The sequence below is a fragment of the Nomascus leucogenys genome, chromosome 4, assembly GCF_006542625.1.
Source record: "Nomascus leucogenys isolate Asia chromosome 4, Asia_NLE_v1, whole genome shotgun sequence".
In the NCBI taxonomy this organism is placed as follows: Eukaryota; Metazoa; Chordata; class Mammalia; order Primates; family Hylobatidae; genus Nomascus; species Nomascus leucogenys.
The window spans coordinates 1,143,389-1,165,970 of NC_044384.1; the positions used below are offsets into that span (position 1 = coordinate 1,143,389).

General features: G+C 43.7%; 1 protein-coding gene across 2 annotated transcripts in view; it reads right to left on the reverse strand.

Annotated features, from left to right (window-relative positions):
* Window positions 1-13,385, reverse strand: part of ATP9B (ATPase phospholipid transporting 9B (putative)) — a 302,366-nt gene extending 288,981 nt beyond the window's left edge. For both annotated transcript variants that reach the window (XM_003280182.4, XM_030810244.1), the window contains exon 1: window positions 13,137-13,385. In XM_003280182.4, the coding sequence (XP_003280230.2) occupies window positions 13,137-13,255 (119 nt within the window). In that variant the 5' untranslated portion in view covers window positions 13,256-13,385. The remainder of the gene's footprint in view (window positions 1-13,136) is intronic.
* Between the last annotated feature and the right edge of the window lie 9,197 nt (window positions 13,386-22,582).

The following is a 22,582-nucleotide window of genomic DNA, read 5'->3' on the forward strand; positions in this document are numbered from 1 at the left end:
CTGCACTCCAGCCTAGCAACAGAGCAAGACTCCCTTTCAAAAAAAAATAAAAAAAAAAGAAGATGGTCAATAGGAAGAGCTCTGGTCTGCAGCTCCCAACGAGATCAACGCAGAAGGTGAGTGATTTCTGCATTTCCATTTCCAACTGAGGTACCCAGCTCATCTCACTGGGACTGGTTAGACAGTGGGTGCAGCCCACGGAGGGCAAGCTGAAGCAAAGTGGGGTGTCGCCTCACCTGGGACACACAAGGGGTCAGGCAAACTCCCACCTCTAGCCAAGGGAAGCCCTGAGGGACTGTGCTGTGAGGAACAGTGCATCTTGGCCCAGATACTATGCTCTTCCCACGGTCTTTGCAACCCGCAGACCAGGAGATTCCTTTCGATGCCTACACCACCAGGGCCCTGCGTTTCAAGCACAAAGCTGAGTGGCCGTGTGGGCAGACACCAAGCTAGCTGCAGGAGTCTTTTTTCATACCCCAGTGGCGCCTGAAATGCCAACAAGACAGAACCGTTCACTCTCCTGGAAAGGGGGCTGAAGCCAGGGAGCCAAGAGGTCTACCTCAGCGGATCCCACCCCCATGGAGCCCAGCAAGCTAAGATTCACTGGCTTGAAATGCTCGCCGCCAGCACAGACTGCACAGCAGTCTGAAGTCAACCTGGGATGCCCGAGCTTGGTGGTGCAAGGGGCATCTGCCATTACTGAGGCTTGAGTAGGTGGTTTTCCCCTCATAGTGTAAACAAAGCTGCTGGGAAGTCTGAACTGGGCAGAGCCCACCACACCTAGGCAAAGCCACTGTAGCCAGACTGCCTCTCTAGATTCCTCCTCTCTGGGAAGGGCATCTCTGAAAGAAAGGCAGCTGCCCCAGTCAGGGGCTTACAGATAAAACTCCCATCTTCCTGGGACAGAGCACCTGGGGGAAGGGCAGGCTGTGGGCACAGCCTCAGCAGACTTAAATGTTCCTGCCTGCCAACTCTGAAGACAGCAGCATATCTCCCAGCACAGCGCTTGAGCTCTGCTAAGGGACAGACTGCCTCCTCAAGTGGGTCCCTGACCACCATGTATCCTGACTGGGAGACACCTCCTAGCAGGGGTCAACAGACACCTCATACAGGAGAGCTCCAGCTGGCATCTGGCAGGTGCCCCTCTGGGACGAAGCTTCCAGAGGAAGGAACAGGCAGCAATCTTTGCTGTTCTGCAACCTCCGCTGGTGATACCCAGGTAAACAGGATCTGGAATGGATCTCCAGCAAACTCCAGCAGACCTGCAGCACAGGGGCCTGTCAGAAGTAAACCTAACAAACAAAGAAATTGCATCAACATCAAGAAAAAGGACATCCACACAAAAATTCCATCCGAAGGTCACCAGCATCAAAGAACAAAGGTAGATAAATCCACGAAGATAAGGAAAAACCAGCATAAAAAGGCTGGTAATTCCTAAAACCAGAACGCCTCTTCTCCTCCAAAGGATCACAACTCCTTACCAGCAAGCGAACAAAATTGGACGGAGAATGAGTTTGACGAACTGACAGAAGTAGACTTCATAGAGTGAGTAATAACAAACTCCTCCGAGCTAAAGGAGCATGTTCTAACCCAATGCAAGGAAACTAAGAACCTTGAAAAAAGGTTAGAGGAATTGCTAACTAGAATAACCAGTTTAGAGAAGAACATAAATTACCTGATGGAGCTGAAAAACACAGCACGAGAACTTCATGAAGCACACACAAGTATCAATACTCAAATCAAGTGGAAGAAAAGATATCACAGATTGAAGATCAATTTAATGAAATAAAGCGTGAAGACAAGATTAGAAAAAAATGAATGAAAAGGAATGAACAAAGCCTCCAAGAAACATGGGACGATATGAAAAGACCAAACCTACGTTTGATTGGTATACCTGAAAGTGACAGGGAGAATGGAACCAAGCTGGGAAACACTCTTCACGATATTATCCAGGAGAACTTCCCCAACCTAGCAAGACAGGCCAACATTCAAATTCAGGAAATACAGAGAACACCACAAAGATACTCCTTGAGAAGAGCAACCCCAAGACATAATCGTCAGATTCACCAAGGTTGAAATGAAGGAAAAAATGTTAAGGGCAGCCAGAGAAAAAGGTCAGGTTGCCCACAAAGGGAAGCCCATCAGACTAACAGCAGATCTCTCTGTAGAAACCCTACAAGCTAGAAGAGAGCGAGGTCCAATATTCAACATTCTTAAAGAAAAGAATTTTCAACCTAGAATTGTATATCCAGCCAAACTAAACTGAAGGAGATAGAGACACAAAAAACTCTTCAAACCCTTTTCTTTGAAGGGTTTTTCATGTCTCTATCTCCTTCAGTTTAGTTTGGCTGGATATAATGAATGTCCAGGAGCTGGTTTTTTGAAAAGATTAACCAAACAGACCACTAGCCAGACTAGTAAATAAGTAAAGAGAGAAGAATCAAATAGACACAATAAAAAATGACAAAGGAGATATCACCACTGATCCCACAGAAATACAAACTACCATCAGAGAATACTATAAACACCTCTATGCAAATAGACTAGAAAATCTAGAAGAAATGGATAAATTCCTGGACATGTATACCCCTCCAAGACTAAACCAGTAAGAAGTCGAATCCCTGAATAGACCAATAACAAGTTCTGAAACTGAGGCAGTAATAGCCTACCCACCAAAAAAAGCCCACGACCAGATGGATTCACAGCCAAATTCTACCAGAAGTACAAACAGGAGCTGGTATCATTCCTTCTGAAACTATTCCAAACAACAGAAAAAGAGTGACTCCTCCCTAACTCATTTTATGAGGCCAGCATCATCCTGATACCAAAACCTGGCAGAGACACAACAAAAAAAGAAAATTTCAGGCCAATATCCTTGATGAACATGAATGTGAAAATCCTAAATAAAATACTGGCAAACCAAATCCAGCAGCACATCAAAAAGCTTATCCACCATGATCAAGTCAGCTTCATCCCTGGGATGCAAGGCTGGTTCAACATACGCAAATCAATAAACGTAATCCATCACATAAACAGAACCAATGACAAAAACCGCATGATTATCTCAATAGATGCAGAAAAGGCCATGGATAAAATTCAACACCCCTTCATGCTAAAAATTCTCAATAAAGTAGGTATTGATGGAATGTATCTCGAAATAGTAAGAGCTATTTATGACAAACCCACAGTCAATATCATACTGAATGGGCAAAAGCTGGAAGCATTCCCTTTGAAAACCAGCACAAGACAAGGATGCCCTCTCTCACCACACCTATTCAACATAGTATTGGAAGTCCTGGCAAGGGCAATCAGGCAAGAGAAAGAAATAAAGGATATTCAAATAGGGAAAGAGGAAGTCAAATTGTCTCCATTTGCAGATGACATGATTGTATACTTAGAAAACCCAAAATCTCCTTAAGCTGATAAGCAACTTAGCAAAGTCTCAGGATACAAAATCAATGTGCAAAAATCACAGGCATTCCTATACACCAATAATAGACAAAGAGCCAAATCATGAGTGAATTCCCATTCACAACTGCTACAAAGAGAATAAAATAACTAGGAATACAACTTATAAGGGATGTGAAGGACTTCTTCAAGAAGAACTACAAACCACTGCTGAAGGAAATAAGAGAGGACACAAACAAATGGAAAAACATTCCATGCTCATGGATAGGAAGAATCAATATTGTGAAAATGGCCATATTGCCCAAAGTAATTTATAGATTCAAGGCTATCCCCATCAAGCTACCACTGACTTTCTTCACAGAATTAGAAAAAAACTACTTTAAATTTCACAGGGAACCAAAAAAGAGCCCATATAGCCAAGACAATCCTAAGCAAAAAGAACAAAGCTGGAAGCATCATGCTACCTGATTTCAAACGATACAAGGCTACAGTAACCAAAACAGTATGGTACTGGTACCAAAACAGATATATAGACCAATGGAACAGAACACAGGCCTCAGAAATAAAGCCACACATTGAAAACCATCTGATCTTTGACAAATCTGACAAAAACAAGCAATGGGGAAAGGATTCCCTATTTAATAAATGGTGTTGGGAAAACTGGCTAGCTATATGCACAAAACTGAAACTGGACCCCTTCCTTATACCTTATACGAAAATTAACTCAAGGTGGATTAAAGACGTAAACATTAAGACCTAAAACTATAAAAACCCTAGAAGAAAACCTAGGCAATACCATTCAGGACATAGGCATGGGCAAAGACTTCATGACTAAAACACCAAAAGCAATGGCAACAAAAGCCGAAACTGACAAATGGGATGTAATTAAAGAGCTTCTGCACAGCAAAAGAAACTACCATCAGAGTGAATACGCAACCTACAGAACGGGAGAAAATTTTTGCAATCTATCCATCTGACAAAGGGCTAATATCCAGAATCTACAAGGAACTTAAATTTACAAGAAAAAAACAAAACAATCCCATCAAAAAGTGGGCAAAGGATATGAACACACACTTTTCAAATGAAGACATTTATGCAGCCAACAAACATATGAAGAAAAGCTCATCAGAGAAATGCATATCAAAACCACAATGAGATAACATCTCACGCCAGTTGGAATGGTAATCACTAAAAAGTCAGGAAACAACAGATGCTGGAGAGGATGTGGAGAAACAGGAACACTTTTATACTGCTGGTGGGAGTGTAAATTAGTTCAACCATTGTGGAAGACAGTGTAGCAATTCCTCAAGGATCTGGAACCAGAAATACCCTCTGACCCAGCCATCCCATTACTGGGTATATGCCCAAAGGATTATAAATCATTCCACTATAAGGACACATGCACATTTATGTTTATTGCAGCACTATTCACAATAGCAAAGACTTGGAACCAACCCAAATGCCCATCAATGACAGACTGGATAAAGAAAATGTGGCACAAATACACCATGGAATACTATGCAGCCATAAAAAAGGATGAGTTCATGTCCTTTGTGTGGACATGGATGAAGCTGGAAACTATCATTCTCAGCAAACTAACACAAGAACAGAAAGCCAAACACTACATCTTCTCACTCATAAATGGGAGTTGAACAATGAGAATACATGGATACAGGGAGGGGAACAACGCACACCGGGGCCTGTCGGGGAATGGGGGGCTAGGTGAAGGATAGCATTAGGAGAAATACCTAATGTAGATGATGGGTTGATAGGTGCAGCAAACCACAATGGCATGTGTATACCTATGTAACAAACCTGCACATTCTGCACATGTATCCCAGAACTTAAAGCATAAAAAAAAAGAAAATTGAGCTATACACTTTAAGTGGGGTAACTTGTATGTATGTAAACCATATCAAAAAAGCTGTTAAAAATGAGTAAATGAAGCAATTTTAAAATAAAAAAGAGTAAATAAAAAGAAGAAAAAAGAAAAAATGTAAACTGCTCCTTCCTTCCAGTTCTAGACCAAGATGGAGTAGATGTGCTACTCCCTATTCTTCCCACTAAACACAGATAAAAACCCTGGACATTATACATCAAAACGTGGAGAGAAGAGGGCAGACCAGTAAGGTCCTTGGACCCAGAGAACAAGACAACAGTGAGTTTCCAGTATTTCCTTTTAGTCTCATGCCCGTGTTGTGTACTAGAGAGTCAGCAACCAGAAAAGTAATAGACATAGATCAAAAAAGTCCCCAAGAAAAGTCTGGTCTCTCTAGCCAAAGAACTAGGAAAAGGGCAGCCTAGCAGAATGAAAAATTTTTGATAGTAATTGCTATATCCCATCCAAAGATGACAGAAAAAGCAACTAGCCTCACCTACATTCAACAGCAAAGACTGCGTGAAGCCTGGACTCCCACACTCCCCAGCTGTAGGAAGACACTCTCCCCATTGCCCAGGTGCTGTCAGGGCAGACCAAGTCAGGAGTGGGGACATCCATCCAAGCCTGGCAGTCATTGTAGGGTACATGCACAAGGGTGCCGGATGCTCGTCCCTGTTAAAGTTTCAAAAAATTTAGTTTAAAGATCGAACCGGCTTTTATTAGCAAATCAGGCAATATTTCATCTATGAAATAGAAGGATACTCAGATATGCTGAGCAGCAGAGTTAAACTTTACAGCCAGAGAGGGATGCAGAAAGCAGATACGAGGAACAAAATACAGATTGGGCATTTCAAGGTTACCTTCCTTACAGGGTAAAGTAGAGAGGACTCTCTTACGCTGGCTCGGTTTGGCCCCCTTATGATTGGTTGCTGTGAATCTCTTGTTTTTGGGGAAACTGGCCTGTTTTTAATTTAGTTTCATTGTGGCATCTAGCACAAGTGACTCCATTCTGGTTTGTTCTGGTCTGCTTGGCCTGGTGCAGGAGCTTAGTCTGAAATAATGTCCTCTGGTACATTTTATTTAATACCCCCAACTGGCAGTAATAAAGCACTTCTGCCCATCTCTATCAGTGTCAGAGGAGGCCTAGTGAAAAGTGTAAAATCTAACCACCTTCTAAAAGGTAACACCACCCATGCAATGTCAGTGGAGACCACAGGCATGCAGTAACCAGGCACTGCTCCCCTTCCCAGCCAAGCTGTTGTTAGCAGAGACCACTGGGGAGCCAGTAGTCACATGGTACCTTCCCTTCCCAGATGTCAAAGGGCGCTGTGAAGGGAATCTGGCTCTTCATCCCCTTCTGGCAGTAACCCCCACATTCCACTACCACCACCACCAGGCCCGATAAGCAGAAGATTTAAATAAGGTCCCAAATCTCATATAATACCCAAAATGTCTAGGCTATACTGGAAAATCACTCATTATCCCCAAAACCAGAAAAATTTCAACTCAAATGAGAAAAGACAATCAATAGATGTCAACATCAAAACAACACAGATACTGAAATTATCTAATGAGAATTTTTAAACATGCATCATAAAAATGTCTCAATGGACAATTATGAACAGACTTGAAACAAATGAAAAAATATAAAGTCTCAGGAGAGACACTGCTAGTATGAAGAAGAATCAACTGGAAATTTTGGAACTAAAAATCTTAATGGATGGGCTCAACAGTAAAACTAAAAAAAACGGGGAAAAAAATCAGTGAACTTTAAGACAAAACAACAGAAACTGCCCAATATGAACAGGAAATGGACTTGGAAAAAATGAGCAGAAACTCAGGACCCTATGGTACAAGAAAAGATTTCACAAGATGTCACCAGAGTAAAAGAAGAGATGGAGAGTAGAGCTCAAAAAGCACTCAAAGAATGGCTGCAAACTTCTCAGATTTGACAAAAGACACAAACTTATAGAATTAGGATACTAAGCAAACCCTAAACAGGGTAATCCTAAAGAAATCCATACCAAGACCCAGAATAGTCAAACGACTAAAAACTAAAGACTTAAAAAAAATGCTTGAAAGTATTAAGAAAAAAGTGACACCTATCTCAAAAGGAAAAACAACTCAAATGATATCAGATTTCTCATCAAAAAGCACGGAGACCAGGAAGAAGTGGCATAACATGTTTCAAGTTCTGAAAGAAAAGAACTGCCAACTCCAAATTCTGTATCTGGTGAAATTATTCTTCAGGAATGAAGGAGAAATACAGGCATCTTCAGATGAAGGAAAACGAAGAGAATTTGTTTCCAGTAGACTTACCATAAAAGAATAGTTAGACAATTATTGAAACGGAACAAAAATAAGAAATTGTGGACTATCAGGAAATACAGAAAGGGCAAAAAGGGTAGGTCAATCTAATAGGCTTTCCTTTGCCTCTTGAATATTCTAGATTGTTTGAGAGATAAAGCAAAAATTGTAACACTGATATAGGGTTCTAATTGTATATAAGGGAAATATTTATATACTTAACATATGTAAAATCTACATATACTTTTACATGAGTATTTTATTACCAATGGGAGGATGAAGGGATTTAAAGAGGTAAAGCTCTTACACTTTACCCAACAACTGTTAAAATACCAACAACAGTACACTGCAATGAGTTATGTATATGTAATGTAATTCCTAGAGCTACCACTAATATCTACACAAAGAAATACACTGAAGAACGCTATAGATAAATCACACTGGAATTCTAAAATGTGTTGAAGCATAAACCGTAAAGCAGGAAAAAGAAAACAGAGAAACAAAAACAGAAAGCAAAAAATAAAATGGCATATCAAACATTACACTGAACATAAACCTTCTAAATACATCAATCAAAAGACAGACAATGGTGGTGGGTTAAAAAAAATGAACCAACCGTATGACAACTACCAGAAAATCACTTCAAATATAAGTGACTTGAGAGAGAAAGGATGGAAAATTATATACCATGCAAACATTAATTGAAGGAAAGCAGAGGTGGCTATATTAGTGTCAGATAAAGAAGATTTCATAGCGGAAAAATTACCAGCGACACATGGGTGAACTACATAATGATAAAAGTGTCAATCCATCAAGAACACACAGGAATCTCAAATGTGTATGCACCAAACAACAGACCTGCAAAATATGTGAAACAACAATTGATAAAACTCTAAAAAGAGGCAGGGTGCACTGGCTCATGCTTGTAATCCCAGCGCTTTGGAAGGCCGATAGAAAGCGATCACTGAGCCCAGGAGTTCAAGTCCAGTGCAACCCCATCTTTACAAAAAAAAATTAAAAAATTAGTTGGGCGTGTTGGCATGCACCTATAATCCCAGCTACTCTGGAGGCTGAAGCAGGAGGATGGCTTGAGCCCAGAAGGTTGAGGCTGTAGTGAGCCATGATCATGCCACTGCACTCCAGCCTGGGTAACAGACTGAGACCATGTCTCAAAAAAAAAAAAAAAAAACTCTAGGCCGGGGGCAGTGGCTCACACCTGTAATCTCAGCACTTTGGGAGGCCGAGACGGGTGGATCACGAGGTCAGGAGATCGAGACCAACCCGGCTAACACAGTGAAACCCTGTCTCTACTGAAAATACAAAAAAATTAGCCGGGAGTGGTGGTGGGCGCCTGTAGTCCCAGCTACTCCAGAGGCTGAGGCAGGAGAATGGCATGAACCCGGGAGGCGGAGCTTGCAGTGAGCCAAGATTGCGCCACTGCACTCCAGCCTGGGGGACAGAGCGAGACTCTGTCTCAAAAAAAAAAAAAAAAAAAAAAAAAAAAACTCTAAAAAGAATAAACAAAGCCACAAGGAAAGATTAACTCAACAGCACCATTAACTAAAAGGTAATAATCAACATTTAATAGCAAAATAAATGTTCTTTTCAAGAGCCAGAGAATACCTAACCAACATACAGGTAGAGTCACAATATCTTACTGTAAGCCTTGTAGAAGCACCACTTAACTTTTTAAACTATGTGTATGTTACCACGATAAAATAAAACCCAACTTCAGAAAATAATGTAGAAGCACAACTTCTGGTCCAGACAAAATGGCACAGACCCATTTCTCTGCTCCTCCCCAGTAAGTCCAACTATAAACCCTGGTAATTAAGCAAGAGCCAATCAAAGGAGAGTTCTGAAAGAAGGTAAGAAGGCAGCAGTGACTTCCTGAGACTCCCCTCTCCCACCAAGGGATACTGGGGCCTGAGACTCCCCTCTCCCATCAGGGGATACCGGGGCATCTGGGCAGTAGCAGTAAGGGGAACTTGCCACTACAAGCTACTGGCCCAGGAAGGCTCTGTGCCCCTCATGCCCGAGACTCCTCTCTCTCATTAGGGAGAGCCAGGCAGCACCGACAGGTGCAACCTCACCACATAAGGGGCCCAGTCCAGAAAACCTTTTTATCCATAACCTAAGACCTTGCTCCAAGACATCAGAGCATCGAGGTGGCACCAGCAAGAGGGATTCTGCCACAGGAACCCTTTTACCATGGTGGTGCTAAGACTCCTCCAACCCAGACATACCAGGGCAGCCACTGGGTCCATATGGATGGGATACAGCCACAGCCAGGGCCCAGCCAAAGAAGCCTCTTCATCCCCATGGGTCTGACACTTCCATCTTTTAATAAGAGACACCAGGCCTAGGAAAATCCACCTTTACCCCTCACGAAGCACCAACAGAGACCAGGAAGAGCCCCAGTGATACCACATAAACCAAGCAGACCAAAGAGCACAGCACAAAGGCTCTGAGAATTAAAATGTCATTTAGAATCACAGCCCACAAATGTAGACCAGGACCTATGTGCTGAATCTAAACAGGATGGCTGCACGCTAAAATAAAAGAAATAAATAGAACCCAAATTCTCCTAATATACAAAATACCCAAAAGACAATCGAAAACCGTCTGTCAAACCCAGAGCCAGAACATTCACAATCTGAATTAGAAAAGGCAATCACATGACACCGACACTGAGCTAACTCAGATACTGGCATTAATTATATGACAAGCATTTTAAAGCAGCAGACATAAAAATGCTTCCACAATCAAATATTATCTTGAAACAAACAAATTATAAAACTGAGAAATACAGTAACAGAAATAAAACCTCACTGGATGAGATTGAGAATAGAGTGGAGATAACAGAGTAAAGAATTAGGGAACTTGAGAACAGATTAATAGAGTTTACACAATCTGAACAACACAGAAAAAAGAAACAGGGAAAAAGCCTAAGGGAATTATGAAACAACAACATAAGATCCAACTTTCTTAACACTGGAAATCCAAATGGAGAGAAGAGAGTGGGAGCAAGTCTCCATTATTTCAACAACAACAAAGAGTAGTTCCAGAAATAATGGCTAAAAACTCCCTAAATTTATTCGAAGACCAAAAAAAAAAAAAAAAAAAAAAAACCACACATGAAATCCAAAGAAATCCATGACAAGACACATCATAATTAAACTTCTGAAAACTAAAAACAAAGTAAAAACTTGAAAGCAGCCAGAGAGAAATGACACATTATCTATAGGGGAACATCAATCTGAGTGACAGCAGCATCCTAATCAGAAACCATGGACGCAAGAAGGAAGTGGCACAAGATTTTTCAAGTGCTAAGAAAAGAATGGCAGGCTAGCAGCCATGGCTCATGCCTTAATCCTAACACTCTGGGAGGAGGACACAGGAGGATCACTTGAGACCAGTTGAGCAATATAGTAAGATGCTGTCTCTTCAAAAAAAAATTTTTTTAATTAGCCAGGCATGGTGGTATGTGCCTATAGTCCCAGCTACATGGGTGGATTGCCTGGGCCCAACAGGTCAAGGCTGTAATGAGCTATGATCGCATCACTAACTCCAACCTGGACAACAGAGCGAGACTCTGTCTCAAAAAAAAGGAAGAACAATAGAAAAAGGGGAAATATGGGTACGTGGTATGTGCAATACGCTATCCTTATCATCATGAGTTTTATAAGCCATATTTGATGACTGACACAAAAACTGTAATACCATCTGATACCCAGGACATGATATTTAAAGTGAGGACCTAAGTGAAAGAGGGGTTTCCACACTTGACTGGAAGTGGTGAAATACAGCAATACACCATGGTGATAAGTCACATTTGTATATTGTAATACCGAGAGCAATCACTGTGAAAACTATACAAACACCTAATCTCAAACACACTATACGGATACCAAAAAAGTGTCCAAGTAACCCAAAAAGTGGCCAAAAAAAAAAAAAAAAAAACAGAAACAGGAATCAGAATGAGAATCGAAGAAACAGAACACAGATAATAAATGGCACACTTATATTCTAACATATCAATAATTATCGTAAATGTAAATGGTGTAAATATGCCAATCAAAAGAGAATGGCATAGTCAATAAAAAATATGATCATAAGATCCAACAAGAAACTCACTTCAAATTCAATACAGTTAAGTTGAAAGCTAATACCATGCAAACATTAATCCAAAAAAAAGCATAAATGGCGACATCAATATCTAATAAAGAAGATTTTAGAGCAAAGAAAATTACCAGAGACAGAGGAACATTAACAATGAAAGGAACAATCCACCGAGAAGACAAAAAATCTTGAATGTGTGTGCACCACATGACAGTGCTTCAAAGTACATGAAGCAAAAACGGATTCAATCTGTGATGGAAACCTATTTTGAAACAGGTGGCACATTTCCAAATAATGAACTCCTAAAATTAAACAGATTTACTAATACAATTACTGTTATAGGTAACCCCAAGGAGGAAAGCAGAAATGGTAATTCCAGAGAACCCACTTTCCAAGCACTGAAGAAGGGGCACCTTACACATGTCCTACTGTAATCTCCAATAATCCAGTAAGAAAAAATATTATCCAGCATTTTACAGATGAGGAAACCATGGCTTTGAGTTTAAATAAGTTACCCAAGAGCAAACACCTAGTAGGTAAATCAACACTCAAATCGGCGTTATAACATTCCAACATGTACTTTGAGCTATATGTTATTAGTCTCTCAAATGGCCGAAGACAAAAATTATTCAAAAACTCAAATTCTGAAGCAACTACATATTGAGTGAAATTATGTTTTCGACAATTCCTCTGGAATAAAACTTCAAAAACTATAAGAAGCAATACTTACTTTTTAAAACTTTCTTTTCTTTGAATGAGAAATAAGTTAAATACGAGCTAAATCCAATCTCGGGTACGAAAGGTCTGTACACTAATTCTACTGCTAACCTGTGACCCCACTAAACAAGTTAACCGTTCTCAATACTCCATTTCCCTTTCCTAAAAGCAAAATTACTTGTCGACAAAAAGCACTTTGTATACGTATGTTTAAATAAAAAGCGTGCCTAGCAAAGATACCGAAATGCCGAAGTCATTTCAGTAAAGAGTGTGTTTTTAACAACGCAATTAAAAGTTGCATCCGTCACCTTCACAATTCACAGGGCTACACAAACAAGTTTCGGAGACTTTGAATTATCCGAGAAGTTAGGACTTTTGATCCCCGTTTACTTCCCGTTTACTTTAGGAGAGCAGCCACCCCTCAACACTGGACCGCGGTTCTCTGCTCCCGTTCTGGCTCCTGCGCTCGGCCCAGGCGTCCCGGGGGGATATAGCCGCTCGCCCCGGCAGTTGCCCGCGGCCCTCACCAGCGGCGGACGCCCCAGCTGCGGCGCGCCCAGAACGCCGAGGACTCCCGGCTCCCGGCGCACAGAGGGGGCGCGCCGGTAGCGACCCCAGATCCGCCCGGCTCCGGGTTCCTGCGGTGGGCTGGGGCCCCCGGGGAGCGTCGGCGGGGGACGGGCGCCAGTCCCGCCTCGGTTACCTGCTGTGCCGGTCGGCTCCCGGCCTGGGCCCCGCGGCGCTGTAGTAGGCCGCCCGTTTGCGGTTGGCTGCGGCCGCCGCGGCGCTACGCACCGGGTAAAGCGGGATCTGGTCCGCCATGTTCCGACCGCCCCTTTCCCGCCCCTCCCGCTTTCCCCTCAATTCACCACCTTTTCCCCGCCCTCTCCCCTCAGCGCCAACCCTGGCTGAGGCACCGCCCGCGGGCCTTCCCCGCCTCCGCCAAGCGTCGAGGTCCGATGGCGTCACAAGCGGCGGCGCCGCGGCGCGGAAGGCGTGGCGTCCCTAGGCCCCGCCCTCTTTTGGGCGTCGGCGCACGATGACGTGCCCCGGGTGGCAAAAGCGCGGCGCGGGAGGCGGGTGAGTCCGGGCGATGACGTCACGAGCGGCTAAGGCTGGGATGGGGGCGTTGCGTTCCGAGGCCCCGCCCCCGCCCTCGCCGCGTGACGGGCCCGATGACGTCACCGATCGGCGGGGCGGTGCGCGCGTGCACCACGGGCTGGCCTTCCGGTAGCGCGCGAGGCCCTGCACGTGGGTCGTGGTTGGACCCGGCGCGCTCTGGTCCGCTGGTGGAAGGGCCTCGCCACCGTTTCCTGGAAGCTCTGCCGGGGACACGCGTGGGCGCGCGCGGCCTCAGCGGTCCAGAGCCTGCGCTGCCGTCAGTAGTACGTGCGTCCCATGGTTGTGTGGGGCTCCACGCGCCCTCCTCGCCGCGCGGCTTCTTGCTGCCGCCCCGCGCTTCTCCAGCCTGCCTTCGGTGCCCGCTTCCTGCCCGCGCCCTTGGAACCGCTGGTGTCTGTGCGTTCACAGGCAAGGTCGTGCTCCGTGGCCCGGGCCCCCAAAGCGCCGCGACCCCAGGCGCGCCCACCGCGCCGGGCTGAATTTCTGCGATGTTCTTGTCCTGCTTGTTCACTGCCGTTTTCCTCCTTTCTCTGGTTCTTGGTCTTCAGCTTGAGTCCACATCGCCCACCTTTAGGCCCACAGCCTGCTGAAAAGTCCTATAGGCGACTTGTCAGAAACGAGGTTTACACTCTCAGTCTACACAAGAAAGCAAAACGATATTGAATAAACGAATACACAGCTTTGGTTGGGTTTGTTTCATTTCCTGTCCCGAGGACCGCTCCCTTGCGCCTCCATCACCCGCTGCACCTGGAAGCCGGCAAGCTGCTGCACCGCTCACTTGGCGTATTTCTGGTTTATTCACTTTGTGTTTTTTTAACCAATGTTTTTCTGATATTCCATTTTCATGACATATAAATTTTGTCTATGTGTTTGAAACACTGTTCAACATGAACTTATAAATGCTTTTCTTTTCTGTTTTTTGGAGATGGGGTCTGTCACCCAGGCTGGAGTGTAATGTTTTGATCACGGCTCACTACAGCTTCCACCTCTCAAGGTTCAGGTGATCCTCCCCCATCTGCATGTATTACTTTTTCATTATAAAAAATGGTCTTTATGAATATGAATATTCTTAATTTGTTGCTGCCACTCTGATTGCCAGTTTGCTTCTCAGCTGCCTTTCATGTAGCTTGAATACGTGCCACTCCACAGACACTAAGTACTTTCAAAAGACACCAATGGCTTCCTAATTGACAAGGGACTTCACCCATTATTTCTCTACCTCACTCTCAGCTGCTGACACTGTTCACACAGTCACCCACATTCAACAACTGATACTGATAACACCATCTCATTTTCACAGCACTGGCACTGTAACACCATCTCCTCACCCTCACTCAACACCTGACAGTGATAACCCCTTCTCCTGACCCTCACTCAACTACTGACAGTGACAACACCATCTCCTTACTGTAACTCAACAACTGACAGTGACACCATCTCCTCACCCTCACTCAACACCTGACAGTGACAACAGCATCTCCTCACCCTCAGTCAACTACTGACAGTGACAACACCATCTCCTCACCCTCAGTCAACACCTGACAGTGACAACAGCATCTCCTCACCCTCACTCAACACCTGACAGTGACAACAGCATCTCCTCACCCTCACTCAACACCTGACAGTGACAACAGCATCTCCTCACCCTCAGTCAACAACTGACAGTGGCAACACCATCTCCTAAGACTCACTCAACAACTGACAGTGACACCATCTCCTCACCCTCATTCAACAACTGACAGTGACAACAGCATCTCCTCACCCTCACTCAACTACTGACAGTGACAACACCATCTCCTCACCCTTACTCAACACCTGACTATGACAACAGCATCTCCTCACCCTCACTCAACACCTGACAGTGACAACAGCATCTCCTCACCCTCACTCAACACCTGACAGTGACAACAGCATCTCCTCACCCTCAGTCAACAACTGACAGTGACAACAGCATCTCCTCACCCTCAGTCAACAACTGACAGTGACAACAGCATCTCCTCACCCTCAGTCAACAACTGACAGTGGCAACACCATCTCCTAAGACTCACTCAGCAACTGACAGTGACAACACCATCTCCTTACCCTCACTCAACACCTGACAGTGACAACAGCATCTCCTCACCCTCACTCAAGAAGTGACAGTGACAACAGCATCTCCTCACCCTCACTCAACACCTGACAGTGACAACACCGTCTCCTCACCCTCAGTCAACAACTGACAGTGACAACAGCATCTCCTCACCCTCACTCAACAACTGACAGTGACAACACCATCTCCTCAGCCTCACTCAACAACTGACAATGACACCATCTCCTCACCCTTATCAACACCTGACAGTGACAACAGCATCTCCTCACCCTCACTCAACAACTGACACCTGACAGTGACAACAGCATCTCCTCACCCTCACTCAACACCTGACAGTGACAACAGCATCTCCTCACCCTCAGTCAACAACTGACAGTGACAACAGCATCTCCTCACCCTCACTCAACACCTGACAGTGACAACAGCATCTCCTCACCCTCACTCAACACCTGACAGTGACAACAGCATCTCCTCACCCTCAGTCAACAACTGACAGTGACAACAGCATCTCCTCACCCTCAGTCAACAACTGACAGTGACAACAGCATCTCCTCACCCTCACTCAACACCTGACAGTGACAACAGCATCTCCTCACCCTCACTCAACACCTGACAGTGACAACAGCATCTCCTCACCCTCACTCAACACCTGACTATGACAACAGCATCTCCTCACCCTCACTCAACACCTGACAGTGACAACAGCATCTCCTAACACTCAGTAACTGACAGTGACACCGTCTCCTCACCGTCACTCAACAACTAACAGTGATAACAGCATATCCTCACCCTCACTAATCACTGACACTGTTCATATCCTCTCCTCACCCACAGTTAATAACTCATACTGATAACACCATCTCCTCACCCTCACTCAATTTAATGGACTCACAGTTCCACATGGCTGGGGAGATCTCACAATCATGGCAGAAGGCAAGAGAGAGAATGAGAACCAAGCAAAAGGGGTTTCTCCTTATAAAACCATGAGATCTCATGAGACTTATTCACTACCACGAGGACAATATGGGAGAAACAGCCTCCTTGATTCAATTATCTCCCAAAGGGTCCCTCTCACAACACATGGGAATTATGGGAGCTACAAGTCAAGATGAGATTTGGGTGGGAACACAGCCAAACCATAACACTCAACAACAGGCAGTTTTCACACCAGCTCCTTGTAAATTTTTTCCTCCCTTAATGTTCAGACTAAATCAACTAGCTCTCTTCCTTTACCTACTCCATCTCTCTTGAAAACTCCTCTTTCATCACCTACCCACTTAGGTAAATAATACTCATTTCTTTTTTCCTAATTCTAACCTCTCTTGGCTCCATTTCTGAATTGCTTATTAGTTTCAATTGCATGCAAAAGTTAACAATAGGGTTTATGGAGAATATCAGTATGACTAAGGCATAGTGTCTGCCCTCTAGGAAGTTTAGTAGGAGAGGGAGACACATAGGGAAACAGCTTGTTTTCACTTAGGACACAATGAAATACTTGCCATAAGTCCGTAAGTATGAAGTTATACCAGTGGGTATCTTTTTTTTTTTTTTTTTTTTTTGAGACAGAGTCTCACTCTGTCATCCAGGCTGGAATGCGGGGTGGCGCAATCTTGGCTCACTTCAACCTCTGCCTCCCGGGTTCAAGCGATTCTCCTGCCTCAGCCTCCCAAGTAGCTGGGATTACAGGCGCCTGCCACCATGCCCGGCTAATTTTTGTATTTTTAGTAGAGACAGGATTTCACCATGACGGCCAGGCTGGTCTTGAACTCCTGACCTCAAGTGATCCACCTGCCTCTGCCTCCCATAGTCTTGGGATTACAGGCGTGGGCCACCGTGCCCGTCCCCCAGTGGGTGTCTTGACAGGAAAAAGATGACATACTTAAAGCGTTCAACTGAGGAGAGTTTAAGGAGCTGTTTGCAGAGGTATGGATGGAAATAAGAGAGCCAAATATTTTTGATGAATTAACTGGGAGAAGCAATAGTGGAAAACTAGTTTCACCCCTAGACCAAAAAGATTAGATGAGGAGAATTGTTGACCCTGAATAGAGTCCATCCTGAGTTGGAGCCCCGGGAGCAAGGCTGCCTCAAAGAGCATGAGGCTATGGAGTAGATGCGGGCCAGCTGGCGGGCAAAAGCCACCTGCCACCTGCTTTGTAAATTAAGTGCTTTTGAAACAACCACACTAATCTGTTGACTTATGACCTATGGCTGCTCTCAAGCTATGATGGTAGAGTTAAGAAGATGCTACAGAGACCATATAACCTGTAAAGCCTAAAATATTTACCATCTGGTCCTTTAGAGAGAACGTTTGCGCATCCCTGTTCTATAGGAAAGAGTGGCGTAAGAGGGAAAGACAGGCACAGAATGGCTCTCACAGCAGAAAGCTTCATTGGTCAATGCCACCCTAGTGCAATCATGAAAAGAATAACGACAGAATGTTTAGCTAACAAGTTAATGGAGGGAGGAAGAGGAATAACAAAAATACTTTATTACTTCAAGGAAGCCATGAAAGAAGTTTAAAGAAAAAAGAACAGATGGAATAAGCAGGAAACAAAGAAGATGGTAGAGACAAACCTGAAGGTCAGTTTATGTATATTAAATGTAAACAGACTAAATACCTCAATAAAAAGTCAGATTGTCAGATTGCATTAAAAATAAAACCCAACTGGGTGCGGTGGCTTACGCCTGTAATCCCAGCACTTTGGGAGGCTGAGGCAGGCAGATGTCTAGAGGCTGGGAGTTTGAGGCCAGCACGGGCAACATGGCAAAACTCTGTTTCTAATTGAAACAAAAACAAAAAGAGGAAAGAAAAAAAAACAACTGTATGCTTGAGGTCTCAGAGATCTCACATTAAATAGAAAGACCCAGAAGAGTTGAAACAAAAAGCATAGAAAAATATACGCCATGCAACCATTGACTATAGTCGCCTCCCCAGGAGGTAAGCTCTGTGAGTATCCTTCACCTTTCCCCAGATGAGGAGCCTGGAGCACAGAGGGGTTAGGCAATCTGCCCGAGGTCACAGTGCTCACAGCTGCAGAGCCAGGCTTAGAGCCAGGCTTCAACCCAGGTGCCAAAGGCCATACCCTTAACCTCTAACCTCAAGTTGCCACCTGAGTTTTAGGAAGATGATACTGATGGCTAGAATTTGAAAGTAAGGCAAAAAGGAGAAACGAATGTCATTTAATGTCATACAAAGGGACAGTCCCACCCAAAGATGAGGGGAATGTACTTTGTTCAACTCACTGCTTACTAGTTGGTGAAAGTCTTTGACTTAGCAAAATTGCATGTTAACTTGAAGATGTTTGCCAATAGAGGTACAAACAGTTTCTGCTTTGATGCGTATTAACTACATTTTATTTTCTATATTCTTGATGCTCTGGCTAAAAGGGGAGAGCCTGTCCTGCCTATGGCTCATCCATTCTTAGAGATAGCAGATGACTCACCTGCAAGCACAACTTTCACATGCAAGCTGCCAATCCCGCCAGCCACCTCGATTGGTTGGATAAGCTCTTGCATTCCAGGCCACTGTGCCCTTGCCCTGCTTACCATGGAGCCAGGCCAGAGACAGGGAGGACAGTCCTTCATGCCAGGGCCTGCTGATCACATCAGCCAAGGCCAAACCTGCCCAGCCTGTTCTCCCCGCCTCGCCCGGCCTTCCCTTGGAAGCCACAACGAAGGCTCTTGTCTTGCCTCTTTCCCACTGTGCCCCAACCCTGTGTGGCATGGCGTGGTGTGGCCCCTTCCTGTGGGAGCTCTAACAAACTGTGTTTTCTGTGGCCGTCATCTCCTGATCTGTTGGCCTCACTATATCTAAACAATAATAAAACCTACATTTTAAAACAAATAGGAAAATATACCTCAAAGGATATAGCTTACTGTCCTTTAGGAGATCAACCAGTTTTGTATCTAACTAAACAATCTTATCTTAATATTCCTTTAGAAAATTGCCTCAATATCTCTAGGTCCTAAAATACTCTTGAACCAGTTCTACATCTTACTTATTATATCGTCCTTCATTGATTAATAAGTTGAATAAAATCTTGCATGAGCATCATAATTTTACCTCTTTGAAAATTATACTTTAGGCCAGGCACAGTGGTTCATGCCTGTAATCCCAGCACTTTGGGAGACCGAGACAGGCAGGTTGCTTGAGCTCAGGAATCTGAGACCAGCCTGGGCAGCATAGTGAAACCCTGTCTCTACAAACATACAGAAAATTAGCTAGGCGTGGTGGCACAGGCCTGTGGTCCCAGCTACTCAGGGGGCTGAGGTGGGAGGATCACCTGGGCCCAGGAGGTTGAGGTTACACTGAGGCAAGATCACACCTCTGCACTCCAGCCTGGGTGACAGAGGGAGATTCTGTCTCAAAAAATAAAAAAAGAAAAGAAAATTATATTTTAGCAAAAATATATAAGATTTCACTTGTTAAAGAGGAGCTTTTAAAGTATTTTTTATGGATAACAGCAAGTATCACATTATTGTGGAATTTCAATGTCATTTAACACTTTTGAAAAAACGATGTTTTATTTTTAAATGTCAATACTTTATGATATGCCAAAAATACATGATTGATAACTATTTATACCTATAACAAAAATGTTTAGTTGTCCACATACAATGTGTGAAGGGATACATACTTTCCCAAAATTATTTTAGGGGTCAATGTACAAAAAAGTTGAGAGACTGCTCTTGTAACGCACACTTAAAAATCAAACACTACCATGAAAGAGGAACCTCGTAAGAGCTGTCTTTAAATACATTTGTAAAAGGCCAATTTCAGCGTTCATTATTTCCTACTGATGCTTTCCTCACTTTGCTCTCACAGGATTCTCCCTGGAGAGAAATGCATTCTCTCTTGCAGTAGTCAGGGGATGGAAGATGTGGAGTTAGTGAACAAAAATCAACTTTACTCCTACTCCTGTCTACCATATATCTGAATTCAGAACATTCCAGCATAGACCAAAATACAGGATGTCCAACATCATATTTCACCCACTGAATAGATGTGTCTTCAAAAGAGGACGATTAAGTGCCCCTTCAAGATTGATGATGCCTTGATTAGTAATAAAAGGAGAAAAATGCAGCCACAATACTGAGATTTTTATTCAATTTACCACACAATGCTTTCATATTAATTATAGCAAGTTAATCATTAAAAACCAAAATATTTTTTCTAGTAATATATTCTAGCTTCTGATTTCCAGAAAGAAAAACTTAAGTCAGCTGCAAATACGTATGTGTGCATGCACACATGGCATGTGGATTGCACGAGGAGCTTTAGTCATACCCCACAAAGCCTGGGAACTTGAAAGGGGCTTGCTGTTGTTTGGCATCAGGTGAAATGCATTTAGATCAATGTATTTAGTGGCTCATAGCTTCCTTTAAACATTCCCTCAATTACTGCTTTGTAATGAACCACAGATGTTTAAATTACTGTCACAAAAGAGAAAAAAATGTAATTAACAGCTTGTCATGGGAGTTTCAAAGGTTGGTAAAGAATAAATAAACTGGACTAAAATCTCACTCTTTGGGGTCTGGCTATGGTTGGTTGGGGTTGGGATCGATGAGGCTCTTCTGTATTGCCCACTGTGTGGCGGACAAGGTCTCACCTCCTTAAACTTCATGCTTAAGAATTTCTTTCTTGGCACAACCACAGCCTCAACAATGACAGAAATGGAAAATCTCTTCATATAGCTCCTAAAGGAAGTATGTTCTGTTGTTACAGTTCATTTATGTCTCTCCCACTTCAGGTAGATGAAGGTAATTACTTCCAAATTCTTAGTGGAAGCCCAGAAGATACCATGATGTTTTAATAGTAATGCGGAAAATCTCTTGAAAACTCCAAAGAGAAGGTGTAATACCAAGTACTACCATATTATAATTTTATTTTGAGATATGTAAAATATTTTATTTTGGAAAAATGGAAATAAGAATTTATTTTGTAAAAATTGCATTTCCATTGAGAGTTATATAAAATGAGATTTTACTATATTTATATATACATTACATAAATATATAAAGAGAGAGTCAATATTAAAGCGTATGTGGCAATAGCAAACACGTGAAAGGAACCTAAATGCCCATCAGTGGTAAACTGGATAAGGAAAATGTGGTCCATATACACCATGGAATACTACACAGCCATAATAAAGAATGAAGCCATGTCTTTTGTAGACACGTGGGTGAAGCTGGAGGTCATTATTCTAAGTGAACGAATGCAAGAAGAGAAAATGAAACACCGCATGTTCTCACTTATAACTGGAAGGCAAACATCGAGTACACACGGACACATGGAGGGGACAGTAGACCCCGGGGCCTACCTGAGGGTGGGGGTGGGACGAAGATGAGGAACCCATACTGTGCTGCTTACCCGGGTGATGAAATAGTCTGTACACCAAGCCCCTGCAACACACAACTTACCCACATAACACACCTGCTCATGTACCCCCTGAACCTAAAATAAACATTGGAAAGGAAAAAAAATACTAAAAACGTATGTGCCTTCCAGATCTTCCAGATGAAAGCAAAAGGGAAACGTTGATAGTGAAAAGGCCGAGCTCCAGCCTACAGCAGAGGAGCCATCTTTGGTGTTGCTGGGTTCTTCCATTGCTGTGATTTGGAGGAGGAGATGGCTGCCTCTCACTGTTGAAGTAAAAGAGGCCAAATAGTCCGCCTACCCGGCAATTTACCCCTGGCTCTCTCTCATCTGGACGCAGGGACGGCTGCGGCTGCTCCCCTCGGCACCGGAGGTCTGTTGGGCTAACTCTTGATCAGCCGCTCTTTTTGACTTCTCCCTTCAGGATGGTGCACAAAAGAGTTAACAAGCAGGCCTGACTGCCATCCTATATAGGGTCTGCTTACCAGGCTGACCCTGGGCTGGCCTCTGGGGACTCGGATTTCAGGAGGGCTCCCAGCAACCTGACAGCGCCTCTCCATGC